Here is a 20876-nt window from a genome sequence, read left to right on the forward strand (position 1 = left end):
TATTTCTTAAAAATGATCATATTCTGTTAGAAGTTGCGCTGTTAAAAACAGTAAAGTCCTGTCAGCTAGATGTACAGCACTGAACTGTAATTTTACAGTGGGGCTGTTGTACTCGGGTACAACAGTGTCTTATTGTCCAACACTTTACAGTACTGTGAAGTACAATAGTCTGAGCTCTTTGGTTGCCATTAAAGTTTTATTTTACTGTTGCTGCTGAAAACTTCATAGACAGTTTATTACTATAAAATAACTGCAAGTTCTCACAGATCTACCCTAAAATAACTTTCTTATCGTTTTTGATCTATGATATCAGCTTTGTCACAGTTCCCCTTTGTTTTCACGTTTTACACATTTTAATGGCTGAAAGGATTGCTGGAATTTCCCAACATGTAGAGGATGCACTTTCTTTTAGATAAAATCTTATTCGGATATTCATTGTTTCAGAGGATGAATCACGACTTGTTTCGCTTCAGCCAAAACCTTTAAACTTAAAAGAGAAAATGGTTCCCTTGTCCTGTCTAACCCTGTTTTGATATTTTTCAATAAGCCAACATTTGTTTTTCTGAGCATGCTCCAAAAGCCCAAGATGCTATTAATTATTGTGGAACAGAATATATAGCACTTTTGTAGTCATACTGGCTACTCTAAATACTGCTACAAGCAGCATTAAATATACATGCATATAGTGTTTTATATAGTGCATTATTCTTTGTCCTTTAAACTGCTCATCTACATCACACAGACAGACTCCAGATAGGTTTGAAACAAAGAACCTTTTTTGCTGTGAGGCAACGGTGCGAACCACTGCAACACTTTGTCTTAAACGTCTGACACAGAGATTCTGCACACATCAAATGTAATAAAGGTTCAATTATTTTTACAGAAAACAAATATTTATTAGTAAAAGTCATAACGTTAGATGGTGGCCCTAATCTGAATTTTTCCCTGTAGCGCTCAGTGAGTGATTGAGCTCAGGATGATTTTTTTGAATTGAATCCCAAGTTAGAATTCAATCCACATTTTTCACCTGCTCCAAGCCTTTTAAGTCAATTTCTTAAAAACCAGGGAGACTGATTGAAAACACTTTAGACTGATAGAAAGTATCATTACTTGGAAGAGATGCAGTAAGGGATGAAACTAAAGAAAAAGAAGAAAAACATTCTTGTGTATTTGATTCTAATGAATGCAGATGCACCTGACAAAAATAAATGTCCCTTGGGAAGAAAAAAAACAAGTTTGTCACATAGACATAAATAGAAAGTGAGAGGGTTTAAAGATAGAGCGGCATATTGGATTTGAAATATGAAAATTGCAATCATCCACAAAGCATTCTGGATTTTGCAGGTACACAAAAACTGTAATTGGTAAAAGAGGAAAACTACCTGAGCATGACATGCCATGTTTGAGACACAATGGAGTTCACAGTGATAACAATAAGACAACAAGGCAATCCAATTTGTCCTCCCTTTAATTTCCTTTGAACCAAACAGCATTCTAAATTGATTTCTTTTGCTCAGGAACTGACAAAAATATGACAATTTTCAGAGATCAAAAGATGCAAAGAAATATTCATCCCACCTCTTAGTTGATAGTGCAAAAACCTTCAAACTTTTTTGATTTGGTGTTTCTTTCCAATTGTTTCCAGTGATTTGTTTGGTCGACAAAATTCTCACAGACATCAGGTCAATCGCCCAAGATACTGAGTGTGACACACTGATTAAAGTGAGCTATAAAGGTCAATGTTCTTTACACTGGAGAATGTACTGCAAAGAAAAAAGGCAGTAAAGCCAGTAAAGACATCTTCCAACGTAATAGTGCATCATCTAGCATTTAACTGTGGCTACCACTGCAAAAGCTCAGATTTATAAAAGATCAGAGAGATCTGAGCTGACGTCTTAGGCATGCTGACAAAAAAGTGAACAAAAATGAAAAAGGAAAAAAAAGTTCCCCATAGTTGTTAAAAAAGAGATTCTGGGAAATATTTGCCATTATGAGCCACGAATTGCACACAGTCCTCATCTGCACTGATAGTTACTTGGTAAAATTATATATATACTAAGTGATAAAAGCATTGAATAAATGCTCAATTTTCTCTGCACAAAGAAGCAAGCTGTAAAAAGTTATTTTTCTGCAGTCGCATTGTGTTTGAAGTCTGTTGTTATCAGTGAAGTGGGGAAAAGAGTGGCCAAAAGAAATATCCTATCATTAAATTTATTCAAAAGAGTAATAAAAGAAATCACATAAACGTTTAATGAAGAAGCATCTCTGCAGCCTGCAGAACAGCTTGGGAAAAGACATAGTATGTTTAATCATACTAACTACCATTTAATTGGTTTGAATATCAAATTTCAGTATGAGAATGTCATAGTGGTTGCTGATGTTCCCTGAACAACAATATTATGTTCTTGTTATTTTTCATAGTCAAATTATACATTTAGACTTTAGATAATATAAAAGTATTTATGTCTATATTTTTAACTAGCTTACTTCATACTCCTCAATAGATTACCAGAACTGCTACTCATTGCATACTAACCATTTCATCTTGAATTCAGTCAGATTTATCCAATTAAATGGGTCAACAGAACAAACTAAAGAAATTATTCATATAACTGTGGGTGTAATGTAACACATCTGTCTGACCTTCATCGGTTGATGGCAGCTTCAGAGTCACGATAATACGAAACACAATACATTACACTAGCCAAAGCTCAGCCAATAAAATCAGTGGTAAACCCTGTCAAAATATTCCATGCAGTATAATGAATATGGTGGGCTGGACAACCTTGTTCCATTTTGCAGGATCTTTATTTTTGCATTTGATAATTACACATTTGAAATGAACAGTGCTTCTTGCGAGTGTATCACAGCAATGGTAAGATAAGCAGTAAATCACTATAATGTATAGTGATGCTATGTTTACTGTATATTGGCAAAGCATGTTCCACAGATTGGTTGCTATGGTGCTGATTTTAAGAACATAACTCCTTTTATACCAACCAAATGCTAGGACTGGCTATTATAAAACATGCCAAGATGTTGCACTATATTGAGTTGAATCCTTTCCCAATCTCATCGTCAGACTTATTTTAACAGTGTTACATGCCATGTGCATGACAGACCCGAATACCTATCTTCCTAAGTAACTATATTGTATTTTCATAACAAGCCTTTAATCCCAAACATCTGGACAGGAAACTTATTACAATAACACAACCGTTTCTTTCTGACACTCTCTCCAGCATGCAGTTATTAGAGGATCTAAGGTGGAGCATGTGTGGGCGATATTGCTCAAATAGAGCAGCTGCAGTGTTTAACAAACATCTAAAATGACTGCGTATGTTTGGTCGTCTTTCTGTGGCTCCAGTCTGAGGTGATCCAGGGCATAAAGGGACTTGACTTTCACAGACGACAGCAGTAGTGATGAGAAAATAGTTATGTGTGCGGTTCTTGATCTGACTCATCTCCACTTCAAGTCAAGACTTAAGAAATGCTGAGATGAAGAAATGTGAAACTTTATTATTTTACCTCTTAGTCAGTGAGAACTGCGGGTTTTTTACAGAGATGAGGGTTCTTGTCCCACAGCCAAATGAGTGGGTGGGACTGGGGGACAGGAACTTTGCTACCTATCAAAAAGGGTGTCATCTGGACACTATTGACTTAACACTCTAAACCACAATGTTCACATATACACAAAAATCGAAAGTGCAGTATGAGCTTTTGTACATCCCTTTTTCGTTGCAGTTTAATAGAATAATGTGTAGGAAATATGCATTGTCTGAAATGAATGATACTGTGACAGTGAACCACACCTGCAACAACTAAGTTTTTGGTCACTCTTAGATTGTGAAACAAGCAATGGACATATAAAAATGCATACAAAAGGTTGATACAGTGAGCAGATCAGCAAGCATGCCTTTTAACTATCCATGTTGCATTTGGAAATAGAAAACAAAAAGTCTAGTGTCTTATATTTGAAAATTAAAGATAATTATTTAGATCTGTTTTAGGGTTATAAATACCAGACAGAAATATTTGCCTTCCAAGGTACTAAATCTTCCACTGTTTCATTAGTTAGTTGACATAATAGACACATTGATGTTAAATGGCTAATTACTTTGGAAAAGACATGGGGTGTTTATTAATTATTGGAGTTGATTTTTATTCATTAGCAACTGGCAGCATCATAAAACAAATTTTCAACAGATTACTGCAAATATTTAGCTCGCTATGATGCAGTAACAGTAATAACTGTGTAGTTTTTGCCATATAATGTCATGAAACCCATTTTTCGTGTGGCCCTACAAGGTGTGAGGCAACGTTGCTAAATTGATATTGATACATTTAAATTTGAGTTAATCCAATCATAGTGAGAAACTCTTCCTCACCTGATGTATCACAATGAGTCTGAGGGGAATTTTAGATTTTTTAAAAATGAACTCCTCATTATATATCAGATATATGCAACCCGTTGAAACATTTGTCTGTAATATTGCAAAAAAAACAGGAAACGGATAAAATTTGGTCACCACAAGACCTACCGAATGGTTGCTAAAACTGACAAAGCATATATGCTGGATTACGTAAATGTCTACAGGTGTGAAACCGCAAGTATGCTTTGTGCCTCACATTGTACTCTTTCTGATATATGTTGTAGCCCCATGTTTGCTTTAGTGTTTTGTGCAACAGCATGAAGCTAAACCTTAGGTGAAACAACTCAAAAAGAGCTATCTATACACGTTTGTTTTGGGTTTTTGGCAGATTTTTAGTGTTTGAATACTTAGAAAAAGCACTTTAGCTCTTTTTTGTAAAGAAAAGCAGAATAATTAGAAGATTTTGTGTTAAATTGTTATTCACGAATTATGCAGGAAATCTTCTGTTTTGTAGATTAACCAATACATTTTGTGCAGTACAGTCAGCATAAAAAAGAAACCTTAACTGATTCTCAACACAAAGCGAAACTCATTTCTTGTTAAAACCACCCACATTTCCTGCTGTTTGTTTCTCTTACCGCAGCACCAAAGTTGCAACTGAAACATTTTGCCTATATGCTGCATTGGCTGGTCTCTGAGGGTTGGTGTGTTTGGAGTTCAGTTGCATGTAAGCCTTTCGTTTAACCATAGTACTGACCTTCTTACCTGTATCAAGCTAAACTCAAAGGACAGAGGGAAGTCAGTATCATGGGATCAGCTTCACCCCTCCCCCTCATTTAAAGTGCACTGGTAATGAGCAAATATAGAAGAATTTTAAACATAACAGGGGAATTTTACAAGTGTGTTGGTGATGAAAATTTTCCATCACTGGCTATTCTCAACTTGCAGTCCAGGCTTTTTTGTAATATCAATAAAGAAAACTAAAGTTAAGGCATGTACAGTGTGTTTCTAACACTAAAAAACACTGGGTTATTTGGATCATAAAATATTTGAGGACACTGCACACTTCTATCCACATTGTCTATCTTTGCCTTTTTGAATGCAAAGATACTTTTGTGGTAGTTTTAACCTTTTGGACGATACATTAAAGATAAACTTTATAACGGTTTCTCATCACCGTCTACTAGATGGATACCACACTGACCCCGTCTTTGTCATCCTGCCTGCTGTTACTCATATCATCCATTTAGTTGCAGCAGTGGTCTTTTCAAATCAATGGAAACCAACAAGACTGCTGCACTCACCTCTTCTCAATGGCATCCTCCACCATAAATTGTTGCTTTTCATTCTCTGTTGGCCTCATGACTTTGACTTTGGGATGAGGGATGGGATTAAAGGAGCTGATGGAAGTGTCAAATTGATATGGTCTTCTAGAAGTATTTACTACAGTATTACTTCAGACAATGATTGCAAGCACAGACTGAATTCACAGTAGAGCAGAAACAGCCCATTGTTACCACACCACTTTTGTATGCACAAATATACCTACAGCTAGAGAGGCAACACCCAAACATAAAAAAGAAGAAACACGCTTCCATAAGAAGATATTCATACGAGCACAACACTGCGTGCACACAAAAGGCACAGAGGCAAGTCTGTGTGGCTTCACCCAAAACCCCTTTTATCTGACACTACATTAAGAATGTATGACTGTGATTTTCATATAATGTGTGTCATATCACAAAGTGGCAGGTTTTCCAATTGTCCAATAATGATCTATTTGCCAATTCAATACTACTGAAGAAGAGACGGCAGGCAGACATAACATGAATAAAACATTGAATGAAGGGATCGTGACAGTTCCATTTCAATCTTTCTTCCCCTCTCTCATAAAGTCTCTAAGAAGACTTGTGTGCAATTGGGGTAAAATCAGCACTTGGACGGTTGCCTGAGTTTGTATGCACATTGCATTCCTCTGTTCTCTTTATCTCACACTAGACGCCTACGATGCACTACTTTCACAAGCAAACGTCTTCTCGCATCTGCTCTCTTGTTTGTTAAAATAGTTTACTGGCAATATCAATGCTGGCTGGTGCACACTGTATCCATGGCTAATTAGTTGATGCCATTGGAGCCCTGAGTTGAATGTAAATTTAGGATACAAATATGTGACCTTCCTAGGTGCAAATGCAGTGTACAGTACAGAAAGTTGGGGGTGTTTGTGATTTTTTTTAAAATAACTATTACCACGTCTTCACAAAAGGTGTGATCATCTAATTAGAGAAGGAAAAAAACAAAAAGAGAGACATTAAGTCCGCAGGGAAAAGAGCAGGCGTGATCACTTTTAAACTTTTTAGTCTTTATTATGCAGGTTTGAAATAAAAGAAGCATTGTGACACAAACCGATGCTGCTGGCAAGAAAAGAAAAGAGCAGCACCCAAAATGTAAAAAATAAAGAAATAATCATTGTTGTGGTCATCATCATTAAGTTTATCAAACCAAAGAAAAGAAACAATAAAATAAGAATAAAAATATACCTCCATCATAAGAAGCAAAGGTGATCTACTTTATTTTATAAATAAGAACCTGTCAAATGGCTGATGGGCAACTAGCAGAAAACAATATGCTGATAACCATTTAAAATATTTATCATTACTGGCTTTACAAATAAAATAACTACAATTGGCAGGGTTTTTTTTTTTTGTACACAACTTAAAATGTTATAGTTTTGCAGCAACTAAAACTGAAATGATGCTACACTTAAAGAGATAAAAACGAGATGTCTTGTCATCAAAATGCATTTCTGTTAATCACACAAAAGTTTAAAAAAAGATGAGATCAACACAACCAAACACCAACTGGAAAGTTATAAAAGTCACCGTAATGTGGCTGTGATGGCTCCATTCACATATTTCATTACTTCACTTCTCATTGTAGAAGGACACAAAACTGACATTATGGTCAGACAACATAACAGAAGGGTGGGGCAGGCATTTTGAGGCAATTTTTTTTTCACCTGCAACATTACATCTCATTTTATTTCACAGCGCTTCTTTCTCTTTTTCTATCTCTTTGCTCTCCATCTCTCACCTGGCTCTTTCCATTTAATGATCTGCAGGACACATATTGTGTATTCAGTTTTAGATTGAACTTTATTGGAAAAAAACACACCAGTGAGCACAGATTTAATGCAAGAATGAGAGTGTGAAATACTCCTCTGAAATCCAGCTGCACAAGGCTGTTAAAATTCACGAGAAAGACTCGACGCTCGAACGCTGAGACACTCCTGCACACATGTGTCCGTGCATGTACGCACATACATACTCAGCCGCACACGTCATGAATGTGGTACATTCTAACGTCCAGGCATGCATGCGCCCACAAACCCACCCACACGCACACACACACACCCACACACACCCACACACACACACAATGACTTACAGGTAATATTAAAGAAGAAACAAATCTATCTGGACTTCCAATTCCCAATTTGATCCCATAAAAGTGATATTTACAATCACACTGTGACAGCTCAGTAGACCTCAACAGGTCTTTAATATTAAAAAAGATTCTTTTTGTTTTGTTTCTCTTCCCCACCCAGACTTTTTGTATTAATTTGCAGGCCCTTAAGCAAAGCTACGATAACATCAAGGCCTGCTAGAACCTACTAAATGTTAATATTTCTCTATAGAACAGGGCCCATCGCTTACTGGCAAAAAAAGAGGAATGGTTTTGCAAGCCAGAAATAAATAAAACAGCATCAATAACAACAAAAAAAAGAAAAAACCAAATGGAAAATAAAGCGATTAAAGGAAAGGAAGAGTATTTTTCTTTCTTCTTGTTCTAATTAAAGCTGGATGGGGTCCCTGAGGGGACTTTATGGTGACACACGAGAGGAGTGCTCTGCAGCCCGGCCTGTATCAGAGAGGGGGCAGAGACACACAACTCAGAAGGTGGGAGAGGGGTGGGTGGGTAGGGCGTGGGGGGAGGCTTTATAAGTGCTTGGCAAATTTCAACAGCAAGAGGACTGCTAATACATTAAGTGGTACAGACAGTAGTCATCAAACTCTGTTCACAAGTTCTAGAAACTGAGAAAAATAAAAATTACACTGACAAAAAAAGGTGGTGGTGACGTGTGTGATTGTGTGTGTGTGTGTGTGAAGCGGCATGTGTGCGTTTGCATGTGCATGTGTGTGTTTGTATGTCAAGTGTACACTGCATGTAAGTGTGCACGTCAGAAGAAGAAGAAGAATGGAGGGGTTGGGGGAGGAGTGGGGGAGTGGAATAGGGGATGAGAGTAGACTCCTCTGTGTCGTTTTTGTCGACAGAGTATCATCTTCAGTTTCAGGTGAGGTAGAGTGGCTTGTCCCTGCCTATCATGTTGCCACTGGAAAAAAAACAAATAAACAAACAAACAAAAAAACGGAAAATCAAAAACACGGCACAGTTTAGATTATGAGTCACACTCTACAACTCTACAAAATAGAAGGGAAGAGGGAAATCAGAGGTGCATTTTTCCTTGATTGCATGATCGTTCCCTGGTGGTGATCATTTAATTTTTCTTAGTTTGTTTCTCAAAACAAACCCTCTTAATGAAATAAAAATTGCACTGTAATTGAGCATGAACAGCACTATTGACTTACGATATCTTCAGTGCTGCAGGGCTGCGCAGTTTGCCAAGTCATTTAGTATAATAAGAGTGAAAACTTGTGTTTGGAACTTGTTTTTTTTCTCTCTTCTTTTTACTGCTGTCTGACAAACACATGACAAGCTCTATTATCTCACCATTACCTCTACAGCTGCCTCCCCTGTCTCAATGGAAGAGAGCTGACAATTTTCAACACTTACTTTGCAAAAGCAGTGGAAGAGACATCTGCCATAGCTATAACTATACTATAACTTATTTCTGCAGGAATTCTGGTCTAAGGTCAAATGCAACTAAATTATGAGGTAAATATGGTGTCAAATTCCATTTTTTAACTGAGGCTTTTTACCATTAAGTGTAATTAATTTGTCTGTGTTCCACATTTATTTAACATGATATGATTTGAAGAATTTCCACTGACCTGCAGTGGTTGCCACACTCCCGATTGCAGTATTCATTGTCCCAATCATGGGTCTGAGCCACTCCAGGGCCTGGACCAGGGCCAGGAGCTCCTGGAGACTGGGAACCCCCAATGCTCTTCTGGTACTCTGACTGGAGGTGGGAAAAACCCTATAGGGAGTACATTAAAATTAGGCACACATCTTAAATTATAATCTCCTAGCAGCAGACGTGTCTTAGTTTGTCACTATACCTGCTGCCCTGGAGGTGGGGAGTGAAGAGAGGCCTGAAGCCCCATCTGGTGAGAGATGATTGACTGGGACTGGACCTGCTGCATGCGGATAGGCTGGTTGAGGAGTGAGCTCTGGTGCAGGGAGAGCTGCTGGTGGGGGTGAAGTGGTGGGCTGATCTGGAAGGAGGAAGGGGGAGAGGCACTAATGCCGGGCAGCATCTGCGATTGGCTGAGTGTCTGCGACAGAGTGTGGCGAGGGGCGTGTCCTGCATAGCTCTGCAGGTCAGTAAGTGGGAAGGCCCCAGGCCCCAGGTATGGCGATGACGGCTGGGGAGGAGGTGGCACACTGTACAGCGGCGGGTTGCCTGGCATCATATGTGGAGAAGCCTGACTTGTCTGGGCACTTTTTGTCTCCACGGGGTCATTATATGTCTTAAAGAGAGAGAAAATCAAGAACAATGGTTACAATCCATGTAACAATATATTAACTCTTATGGCTTATTGCAGTACAACATAGAACCCAGTATAAAAAATAATAATTGTTTGTATCACCACTTAAGGCTAACTCAGTCCCCATATACTCTCATTTAAAATCATTGTATGTGCAACTTTAGCATGCAAATATTGCTTGAACGTGATGAGTGCAAGCACGCAACAACCACTTGGTTGGTGGTTCCATTGCTCGGGTTTCCAGTCTACATACCAAAGTATTCCTGGGGAAGACACTGAGCTTCGAGTTTACCAGTAATAAGCCAAAATGCACAAGCTGTATATTGCAAACAACACCCCTACTATTTCCATAGGAATAAAGACAGCAAGTGCTGTACTTGATTAAATATCATCAGCAAGTCTATAACAGATGTATAAAAGCACTGTACAGTGAGAAAGATTATTCACACTATTCAAGACAGCTGCCACTCATCACAGAAGTGGACATCCCATCAAATATACTCCAAGGTCAAACCATGCAATGCAAGAGATACTTCTCAGAGTCTACAGGCTTCAGCGTGCTAAATGTTAAAGTTTATAGCAGTTTAATTAGAACAAGACTAAACAAGTATGGCTCGTATGGCAGGGTTTCCAGGAGAAAGTACTTTCTCTCTAATAAGAACATGGCTGCACTGCTTAGTTTTGCAAAGTTGCACCTGAACAAACCACGACTTCTGGAACAATGTCCTTGGGACAGATAAGACCAAAGCGGAGATGTTTGGTTTTCGAAACCCAAAAACAGCCGATCAGAAACACACCTCATACCAACTGTCAAGCACAGTGGTGTAGGGGTGATGATTTTGGTTTGTTTTGCAGCCACAGGACCTGGGCACCTTGCAGTCAGTGAGCCTATCATGAATTCCTCTGTACACCAAAGTATTCTAGAGTCAGATGTGAGGCCATCTGTCTGACAGCTAAAGCTTGGCCAAAACTGGGTCATGCAACAGGACAATGATCCCAAGCACAGCAGCAAATCCACAACAGAATGGCTGAAAAAGAAAGACAACTGCCCAGAAAAAGTCCAGACCTCAACCTGATTGAAATGTTTGCAAGCACCTTAAGAGAACTGTGCATAAACAAAACGCCACAAAACCTCAATAAAATGAAGGCTGTAAAAAATAATGGTCTGAATTCTTTTCTTAACAATGTGACAGACTGATTAATTCTTACAGAAAATGATAACATTCAAGTTATTTCTGCAAAAGGTGGTTTTACAAGCTACTGAATCATGGGATATACTTAGTTTTTCACACTTTTCCAATTTAGCTTAGTGTTTGTTTCATAAGCAATGACATGGTGTCATATGTCATGTATTGCTGCTCATCTGAGGTTGTATAAATATTTTTAGAGCTTGCTAAGTAACAGACTGTTTTAGTATATCTAATGCGTAAAATCTTAGAACTGAAAGAGAGTCTACCATCCTCTTCACATGGCTGTACCATATAAAAAACACAAAGTACTCAAATTTTAAAACATTCGTTATCATATTAAGCTATCTTTGCTTATTCGACCTATAGTTCCCACCCATTCTTTATTCTTTCTGTTATTAATGTATTAAATCACCTAGCCCCGCCCACCTCCACTGCACTCACATGCAGTACACACGCATCTGTTCTGCAGACTGTTCTGTCTCCCTTTTTTTTCATGGGGGAAAGTGTATGTCTATCTATGAAATGCATCCAGTATTTCTCATTAACTGTCGGACTGGCTGGAGTTATATGAGGTGGTTTGCTACTTTTTTATGGCTCCCATCCATCCAACTGAATCCCTGAAATAATCAATGGAACGGGAATGAATGGATGGATAAAGAAGAGAGACAGACACATTCGGAGGGTCAAGTGGAAAATGAAATGCTAAAAAAAATGAAGTGAGAAGAGAGGAAAAGAGTGAGATAATAGATTTGATCTGTGTCAACTTGAGACTTGCAGACATTTAAAGTTGTGTATTGCAGCAGAAGGATTTACAATAAACAATATTTAAGTTGAAAGATAGTTTGCCAAGACTGAAACGAATATGATATTTAATATAAAGTGCGTCTTTTTAAAATGTAAACTTTTTAAATTCTCAGTGTGGAGTTTTTTAGGTTGAAACAAACATGAGAGAAATGACATGGCATATAGTGGGTAGCTATGAAACTTTAGTTTGTCTTTTCTCCTCACAAACAAACTAACATGAGTCACAAAACAAAAAGGCAACAGGTGCACGCTTAAGAAGTGAATCTTTCAAATGAAGCTCCAATTACCTCCAATTCCACCCACCCCGATTCACTCTGAAAAGACCCCTTCATTGGTAATTAAAAAAAAGAGAGTCGTGTTGAATCATGAGATTCAGCCCTGCATTCAGATTGGCTGATCCTGAATGAGTGAAGGAGGGTCTGCAGGCTTATTTTAGTCAGTCAGATTTTTGACTGGCAATCTACCAGCATATAGTATCAATCAAGCCCCTGTATAGGAGCAATGACATGAATGTCTAATTGCAGCAAAGACAAGAGATGAGAATAGTCTTTTTAGCTGAAAGTATGCCACAGTGAAGAGGCTGATGAATTAACTATTCATGCCTTAATCAAGGTGCTTGTTTTCGGCCCATGAGCACGAGAGGAAGTGAGGCGCTGTGCTTAGTGGAGACAGGAGGAGGGAGGGAAAAGAGGAGGGGCTCGGTATATGCTAATGCAATTTAGAGTTGTATTTAAAAAAAAACACAATGCAGAAAGGGAGAAATGAAATGCTGCACACCAAAAGACTGACATCCCTGTACCATCACGACTGTAGTACAGACAAACCAATGAGGACTAGTAGTCTAGCAGCTTTTTTAAAGAAAATAATTAGGAATTGTTTTGTTTTTTACACAAGCATTGATAAAAATATGTTAATGTGCTGAGCTAAACTGTAGTAACCTGCATCAAAGAGAGAGCAGTAGGTGTGCGCAGACCTCAGGCAACACATTAGTGGCGCATCAGGGAGGACAGAAACACCAAGAGGATAGCAAATGACAGGTAATGTCCACTTCTACTCTTACACATGCACAGGAAACACACACGCATGTACTATTACTTTCCATTTCTCCCCAGGTTCCAAATCGGGTGTGTTTGAGGCCTAATTTTCACTGTTCTCCTGTGAGCACACACACAGCCTCTTTCTCTCTCTGACACATACACACATATATATATATGCACAAACATAGCTCAGTGCAGCTTGTGGACCCTTTCCATGGAATAAAAGTGAAAGGAATTCTGTCTAATTTATCATCCCTTATATCGCTGCTGACCCATGTATATCAAAGACGTGACCCCCGCTGTTACCTTGGAAACCAGACTGGCTCTGTAGGCGGCCAGGGCTTTCAGGTACTCCTTCTTAGCAGCCTCTGTTTTCCTCTTGTAGCTCTGCAGGAACAAACACAACAACAACAACGATTGATTACAAGGTGATGTGAAAGGCTAAAATGACCCTGTGGTCCACACTGACTGATGTGAATGAGATTTTGGGAGTCATGGTGTGATTGCGTGACCCGGCGGTGTACTCCATGATGAAAAACATATCGAATGCATTCACTTCCCAGTTATCAGGTCAGGGAGATTTGACCATCTGCATGATGTTTGCGTATCTGAAAGTAGTTCTTTTTCTTCAGAATATCCAGAATGAAATGTGCATAAAGCTTGTGCACAATAGCGTGAAAATAGTTTGAAATTCTGCAGAGTTAAATGAGGAGCGAGATGCTGTTTGTCATTTTGTGTACTGCTTTTCTGTCTCTTCCTCTATTAAGGCTGTTGCTCATCTCTTAATCAGAGCTGATGTCCCAGCAAATCATTCAGACGAGGGGGAAAAAAATAAATAAAAGAATTCAAAACAGCATTAGCAAAGAAGCAATCTCAAGCCTTCTGAATGAACCTCAAATGATGCGTTAAGACAGGGAATTCGAATTAATGTCATCACATGTCACTCACAGGCTCTTTATGGCTGCCAGTGCCTTTGTGATGCAGGAAAAGCAAGTTGCAAAAAGTCCATCCTTAAATCGATAAGGAAGACTCAGATCTCAGCTCATCTCAGGAACGTTTTAATATAAAGGAGAATGTACGTTTGTGCGTGAGTAAATGCACTGGGTAATTACTGATCCTCCGCAAGGAGACTGTCTGTGGCTCTGTGGACGGGGTCATTTCTTTCAAAGAGGTGGGGTAGGATAACCATTAAGCATTCATGCCTTGCCAAATGCGCATAGGCTGGCAGCCGCTAACACGTACAGTCGATAAACAAACAGACATACACAAAGAACAGCAAACAAACCGGGATGACGGCGGATACAATCTCATGCTCAAACAGCTGATGTTTATCCACTCATTCATCCTTATTTACAATATCATAATTGTTTTCCTTCTTTGATAGACATTTTGGAACAAGAATGGATGAATTAGGCACTCATCCAGACTTTAAAAATAAAAACAAGTAAAAAAAATCAATCAAAATAATAATGATGATCCCCATGAGGAAATTCATTGAAAAAATACAAAATAAAAAAATAAAAACGGGCTTACCCATCACCTCTTATAGACTGACAGACCCACGGTTGCTTCTTTAATAACCCAAACTACTCCCAGCAGCTTTAATTTCAAATTAATTTAACACAGCTAATGATTTGCGCAACGACGGATACTTTTAAATAAATTACCATGCCTAAGGATGTCTAATTATTCCAAAGTGGGCGGATTCATTAGCAATTGAAGCCGTCAAAGGCTGCAGGTCAGTATGAATAAAAAATAACAAAGCTGCAAGGAGAGAGCATATGCCTCTATCGTAATCCTGACACAGAGGTGTCCCGGCTGAATTAGCCCCTAATTGTACCTTAATGAAATGTTCTTGTTTGATAACCAGTTAATTACAGGAGACAATAACTCTGCACCCTGCTGACACTGAAGAGAGTGATTACTCTACGACTGAAAGACCCGACGATTGGTGAGAGGAGAAGTAGGAGGAGAGGAAACAAACGGGAAGCAAAATGGAGGAGAAATAGGCAGAGGCACATTAAAACGAAAGAAAAAAAAGCACAACGGTGTTAGAATACTAAACAAAGACTCAGAAAATGGACTAAAAATAGTTGAATATTGCGCGACAGATTTTTAAACTTAACACAGAGAAGGAGTTTAATATCTAAACATGCCATCTTTTCAAACTGACAGTGCTCTTTTCTTTCCTCCCTTTCACTGGTACAAATCAACACAGACTCAGTTAAATAATACTAAGGTTTCTCCTCCCTCCTCCCCAAATCCATTATCACTGTTCCTCCCCATTGCAGTAAAAACTGAAAATTGATCTTAATCTTAAATAACAAAAACAAGAAAAGTGTTCTTTTGTGTTTCTGGGGCAGCTTTAACATGTAGTCACCTTGAGGGATAGCACAGCCCAAATAATGCATTGATCTTGCACTATAAAGCAAAGGCCTTTGGGAATTAAAAAGCGCTGTATAGCGTGCAAGCTATGAAAACAGCTTAATAAAAAAAGAAAATATGAACATAAACATGAATTTAAAAAAGAAAAAAACAAGACTTTGTTCTTGCAAACTCAAGGGCGGCACTGGAGAATACACAACAACACAAGCAAAGTGGGAAAAATGCACACTGAAGCGTAACAAAAAGAATCACAGAAGGAACATAAATCACAACAATGAAACTTTTGATCGTTTCTTCAATAAACTACAGCAATAAAAAAACACTGCCTTCAGTGCACTTATGTGAATTTTGCTGCACTGTGTGTTTGACGAGCGCTATAGGTAATTGGAAACAGGGGCTGTGATCTAGTTAAAACAAAGCTGTGCGTAGGGGAAGGGTTGTGTTTACATTCTGGAGGTCCTGCATGGCTCCAGAGGGTCTGACTGTGACATGAGAGAGCACACCTCTTGGGTCCGAGAGAGATGACGTGACAGCCAACAATTAAGTAAGTAGATGTCTTGGATTTTTTAGGCCTTTTGACACTTTGTACAAGCAAACATTTGATTCTCTTTAATAAAATCTCTACAGATACTGTAAATGTGGCGTACCTAACAACAGCACACAGCAGGATTCAGATCTACGGTTTGACCAGGTCATACCAAAACCTTTCATTTCTACTTTTTGAACCATTTTTAGGTGGATTTAAAAATCATTTTCCTGTTAAAAGGCACACTTCTAGTTCACCTTTAACTTTTGGATAGAAGGTGTCCCATTATCTTCAAACACTCTTGGATATGATGCACAATTCTATTTTTTTCATTAGCAAATACTGCAGGCTGCCCACTCCCTGAGGCAGCAAGCTAGCTCTCAGACTAAGCTAGAGGTGTAGCAGTTGTGATAATTTTCTCCTGTAACACTAACACAGAGCATATCAACTGGTCATTTCTCTACAACACGTTTTTGTCTTTACCTTTTTGCTCACTCATTAACTCTAGTTTTGCTTTAATGTTTTTTTTTTTAGGACAACAGGACTCAAATTGCGCATTCTTCTAGTCTTCTTGGATGCAAAAATGCATTTTGACCTGCGGATTCTGTAATGAAATTTGAGGGTTCCTGGACGTGTTTGGCATCAAACAGTTTTTGGAGAAAGTGGCAGTTGTTTGCAATCTACCCTACTTGAAGACAACCGTCCCTGCAGTGAAATTACTTAATTCAAATAATTTGGAGACCAATTTAAATCAGTTTGAAGGAGCTCTTTAGCTCTTGGTATTATGGCATCCCGTAAAAACAGCAAACCGAAAAACGGGACATTGGCATAAAATCTAGTTTATTTCTCAGAAGGTACAATACATGTAGGGGTTCACTTACTTTTGTATGTGACCAGTGTTTTTTATTTATTCAAATAACAAAAATGACTACCAAGCTCAAATTTTTATCACATTTATTCATTTGTTTTCAAGGGAGATCAAATGTTACCCAAAATATTTAGGATACGAGCGCATTACGAATGCATTTTACTATTATATTACCAACCAGCAGATGTGAATGCAGTACGCTATAATGTCCTTTCATGAATTTATTTCATTATGAAAGACCAGGACAGAAATTTTAATGACTTTAATGAGGATTAATGTGCACTAGCTGAATTGGTTGTACTCTGTAAATACACGGTTATCAAGTTTATCCATTTGCTGGCCTGGAATAAATGACAGTGCTAGTCAGTGAGAATAATTAGAGCACTCACAGTGTTATTGCCCAGACAGGCTACTACATTTTATTCCATAATGACATCATTACCTCAAGTTAATTATGTGTCTTGCGAGGTGACATGTTTGATTAAACACATGAATGCACAAACAAATCAAAAAATTAGCTGTGAAATGGCATGCTAAATGGCTGGATTTTAATGGTGGAATTGCCATATTATTAGTTTTGTCTGTGCTTCCAGGTAGAGCTGTGAAGGACAAATGCATAAAGGATGAGATAAAGACAGACATACAGAGACAGAAAGAAAGAGAGTTGCATCTGCAGTGCAAAATCTAAGGTGAATAAGAAACCGGGACACAAGGGGTTAAGCAGCACAAACAATAACATTTCAGGAGAAGATGTCCTTGAGGCAAAACCAAGGACAAGGCAATTGCTAATCTTGTATTCCCAGCATGATCAAATCACCAGGCAACAGATATAAATAAAAGGACAGGAAATGAGGAATTCACATTCAAGGGTGTCAGCAGCGAAATGAAGATTCATGGTGAAGAGCCCTGGTGAAGGCGGCAAAAATTAACTGCAAATAAAAGGGACAGACGGCCTCCAAAGTCCAGCGTATGAAGTAGGTTTGGTGGGAGAAAAACACACATGCTAGATAGGGTCTGGTAGATGGTGGCTGGGGCTGGGGAGAATGGGCTGCACTTTGTCATGGAGACAGGTGCTTTTATTTGACACCCAATAGGCTGCGCCCTGACTGGATATTCTAAAAATATGAGTCTGCGCATGATCATCAGACTGTCTCGTTTTTCATTCATTTCACACCATCATTTGTTACCACAAACACACAGACAAAAAAAAACCTTTGACTTTGCCTGTTGGACTGGAATGTGGAAAATGAAATAGAGAAAATGTGCTGGACAGGAAACCTCTAAACTGCAGTACATGTTAATGCAGCTTCATATGCACAGGTTGGGTTATAATAAAATCAAATTGACCATTCAGTTCAGGTAAATATAGTTACACTGCTGGTGGTTAAAAACTTTACAAGTGTGAGTGCAAGAAAAACTGATAATATGAAAGACGTTTAATACGAGACTCTCACTTCATAAAATATAAGCATAAAAAATGTTCTTTGCTTCACTCTCATGCAAGCTGCAATCACCCAGAGTGGCGGGTAGTTCTTTAATTGTAGAATTAGAATTACAAGTTTTTACTGATGCATTATTCAACTTCCAAAAAAACCCCCCACAAACAAAAAAAAAAACGGGTCGCTCATTATAATGGCGAAGCCAAGGAAAATTATCACCAGCTAAATAAAACTCAGTATGTCCATCAACAATTGTTGGAACCCAAAAGCAGATCTAAAAGGTGAGTGAATACTGAACTTGTAATTGTTAGGTAGGCAGACGCAAGCTGCTCAATGTGTAAATAGGCATCTGTTTTTCTTTGTTTTGCTTTTTCTTTTTTCACAATTTTACCACACTGGCATCATCCTAAAAGGTGATAGCAATGCATCCTAGCTTATTTCTTTTTCTCTCTTTTGTCTTTAAACGTTTTTCATTTGCAAGCTACATTTTTATGCTCCTTCTCCTACTTAAAGGATATTAACCTCTTGCCATCGGGTAGTCACAACTGCCACAAGGTCAAAACTGTTTCAGTTTTTATGGAGTGAATTTAGAACTTTTGCAAGGTATTTTTTTTAGATGTTTGATAAACAAACAAAAAAAAAGATCTTTCCAGAACTCACAGTGTATAACATGAATATTAAAAAAGCCTACCTGTTTTTGCTCCTCTCCCAGACCATCCCACATGGAGGCTACTATTTTGGATACGTCTCCAAAAGTGGCATTGGGATTCTGTCCTTTAATGGCTGCCTGTGTGTCTCTGAAGAACAAGGCGTAGGCCGACACAGGCTTTGTAGGCTCGTTTGGATCCTTCTTCTTCTTCTTTTTTTGGGGTTTGGGCTTGGGCTTCATCATCTCCGAAGATGGTCGCTTCTCACCCGTGATCTGGAAGACCATCAGTGGCACAAAACAAAAAAACAAAACAGCTTATTGACACTGAAAGTGAGTCTACTAATTCGACTCGGAATGAATAATTGCATTGTTGATGAATGCTTATAGCGCTGTGCCCAGGTGAAACATGTAAGCTTCATTAAATCCTTAATTTCTTTTCTCTGTTCAATACCCAGTGTTTGGATATTGCGGCAATGATTCACCGACAGTAACAATTTACACACAGAGACTCTGGTTGACAGCAGTTTTTCTCCCTGCCTTACTTTGTCAAAAATAACATCTGTTATTTGAATGTATCAAACCTTTTCAAATCTTTATTTTGCAGTTGTTCAGCAAGTCATAAATTCTGAATTTTCATGCTAGGGGTGAAAGGAATTTTAAATCGCCTGCTGTATCTGCTCTGGCTTTGATGTGGTCTCAGAATGAATTGGAGAGAGCAAATGGAATTACTTACTGATAGGAGAGATGGTAATCATTTTTATTCACACACACAGTGAGAAGCACAGCAAAGATGTATAGGCTGGGAAATATATATTTTTTAAACTAAAGGATCCCCTTCTTGTTATACTGTATCACTGTGAGCTGGCAGTTAAATACACAGATGAATCTGAAACACTGTGGAAGTGGCAGATTCAATTATACACTCATTCACATTCCCCTGACAGAAACGAAGCAAATCCACAGAGACATTGGTTGGTGGGCAATTTATGAAAGCAGTTTTACAGATTTACATAAACCAAATGAATGTAAACAACTATCCTTCTCTTCTCATTTAAATGAATGAGTGATTTAAATGAAGGAGTGGTTACTTTGGAACCAGACTGTAACTGAGAACATGGTAAAGCAGTGACAAAGTTGGGGAGGACCGGCAACAGATCATGTTGTTGTTGACAAGAACGCCAACCTATTAAAACATGTCTCACATCTTCATTCATTATAGAAATTAAAAAAGGGTTTAATATCAGCTCCTGTGTGTCTAACAATAAGCAGCAAACCTAGATTAGAATGACAGGTATTCACTAAAGTAACATGGAAAACAGAATTTCCTTTTGCTATTAGGGCATAGATTTTGAACTTTTTGAAGAGATTAAAAGTAAATATCTCAAAAAGGAAGGAAAAAAATAGCCATAGCTCCAACTCCAGCAATGTTCGAGTTTTCCAGGCAGCCAAATAACCCAAGCACAAGCATATTCCTATTCCTGTGTTCCTCTTAAACTCAGCACTGCGGATTACATGTTAAAAACCTGGTACAAGCACTGCCAAGCCTTTATCGCCACTGCTACATGCCAGAGAAGCCACACCAGTACCTTCAAATGAGGATCAGTCTCCTCTTCCTGATTGGAGCTTGAAGGGGAGGGTGTGGCCGATTTACTTCCGGGAGGTGAGGGGGAACCATGAGGCACTGCACTCCGGCTGACCTGTGGGTTTAGCTGGGATAGTGCACTCATGGGGTTGGGCAGTATCGGAGGTGAGTTGTTTATCAGGGTGTGGTTACGGGCAGGGTCATAATGAGCGCCATCAGGATGCTGGTGATGGTGTTGCTGTTGGTGGTGGTGCAAAGCCATCTCCTGCATCTGGGGTGAGAGAAGAACACCAG

At 38.6% G+C, this 20876-nt stretch overlaps 1 protein-coding gene across 4 annotated transcripts in view; it reads right to left on the reverse strand.

Annotated features, from left to right (window-relative positions):
• Positions 1-6711: 6711 nt before the first annotated feature.
• The window catches only part of tox2 (TOX high mobility group box family member 2), a 92854-nt gene continuing 78689 nt past the window's right edge, over positions 6712-20876 (reverse strand). Inside the window, exons 5-10 of one of the 4 annotated variants that reach the window (XM_031740431.2) lie at positions 20587-20853; positions 19043-19285; positions 13440-13520; positions 9674-10084; positions 9443-9591; positions 6712-8763 (exon numbers count right to left, since the gene is read on the reverse strand). In XM_031740431.2, the coding sequence (XP_031596291.2) occupies positions 8721-8763; positions 9443-9591; positions 9674-10084; positions 13440-13520; positions 19043-19285; positions 20587-20853 (1194 nt within the window). In that variant the 3' untranslated portion in view covers positions 6712-8720. The remainder of the gene's footprint in view (positions 8764-9442; positions 9592-9673; positions 10085-13439; positions 13521-19042; positions 19286-20586; positions 20854-20876) is intronic. The other 3 variants (XM_031740432.2, XM_031740434.2, XM_039612483.1) reach the window with 3 other exon arrangements.

This window comes from Oreochromis aureus, linkage group 5, assembly GCF_013358895.1.
Source record: "Oreochromis aureus strain Israel breed Guangdong linkage group 5, ZZ_aureus, whole genome shotgun sequence".
Classification (NCBI taxonomy): domain Eukaryota; kingdom Metazoa; phylum Chordata; class Actinopteri; order Cichliformes; family Cichlidae; genus Oreochromis; species Oreochromis aureus.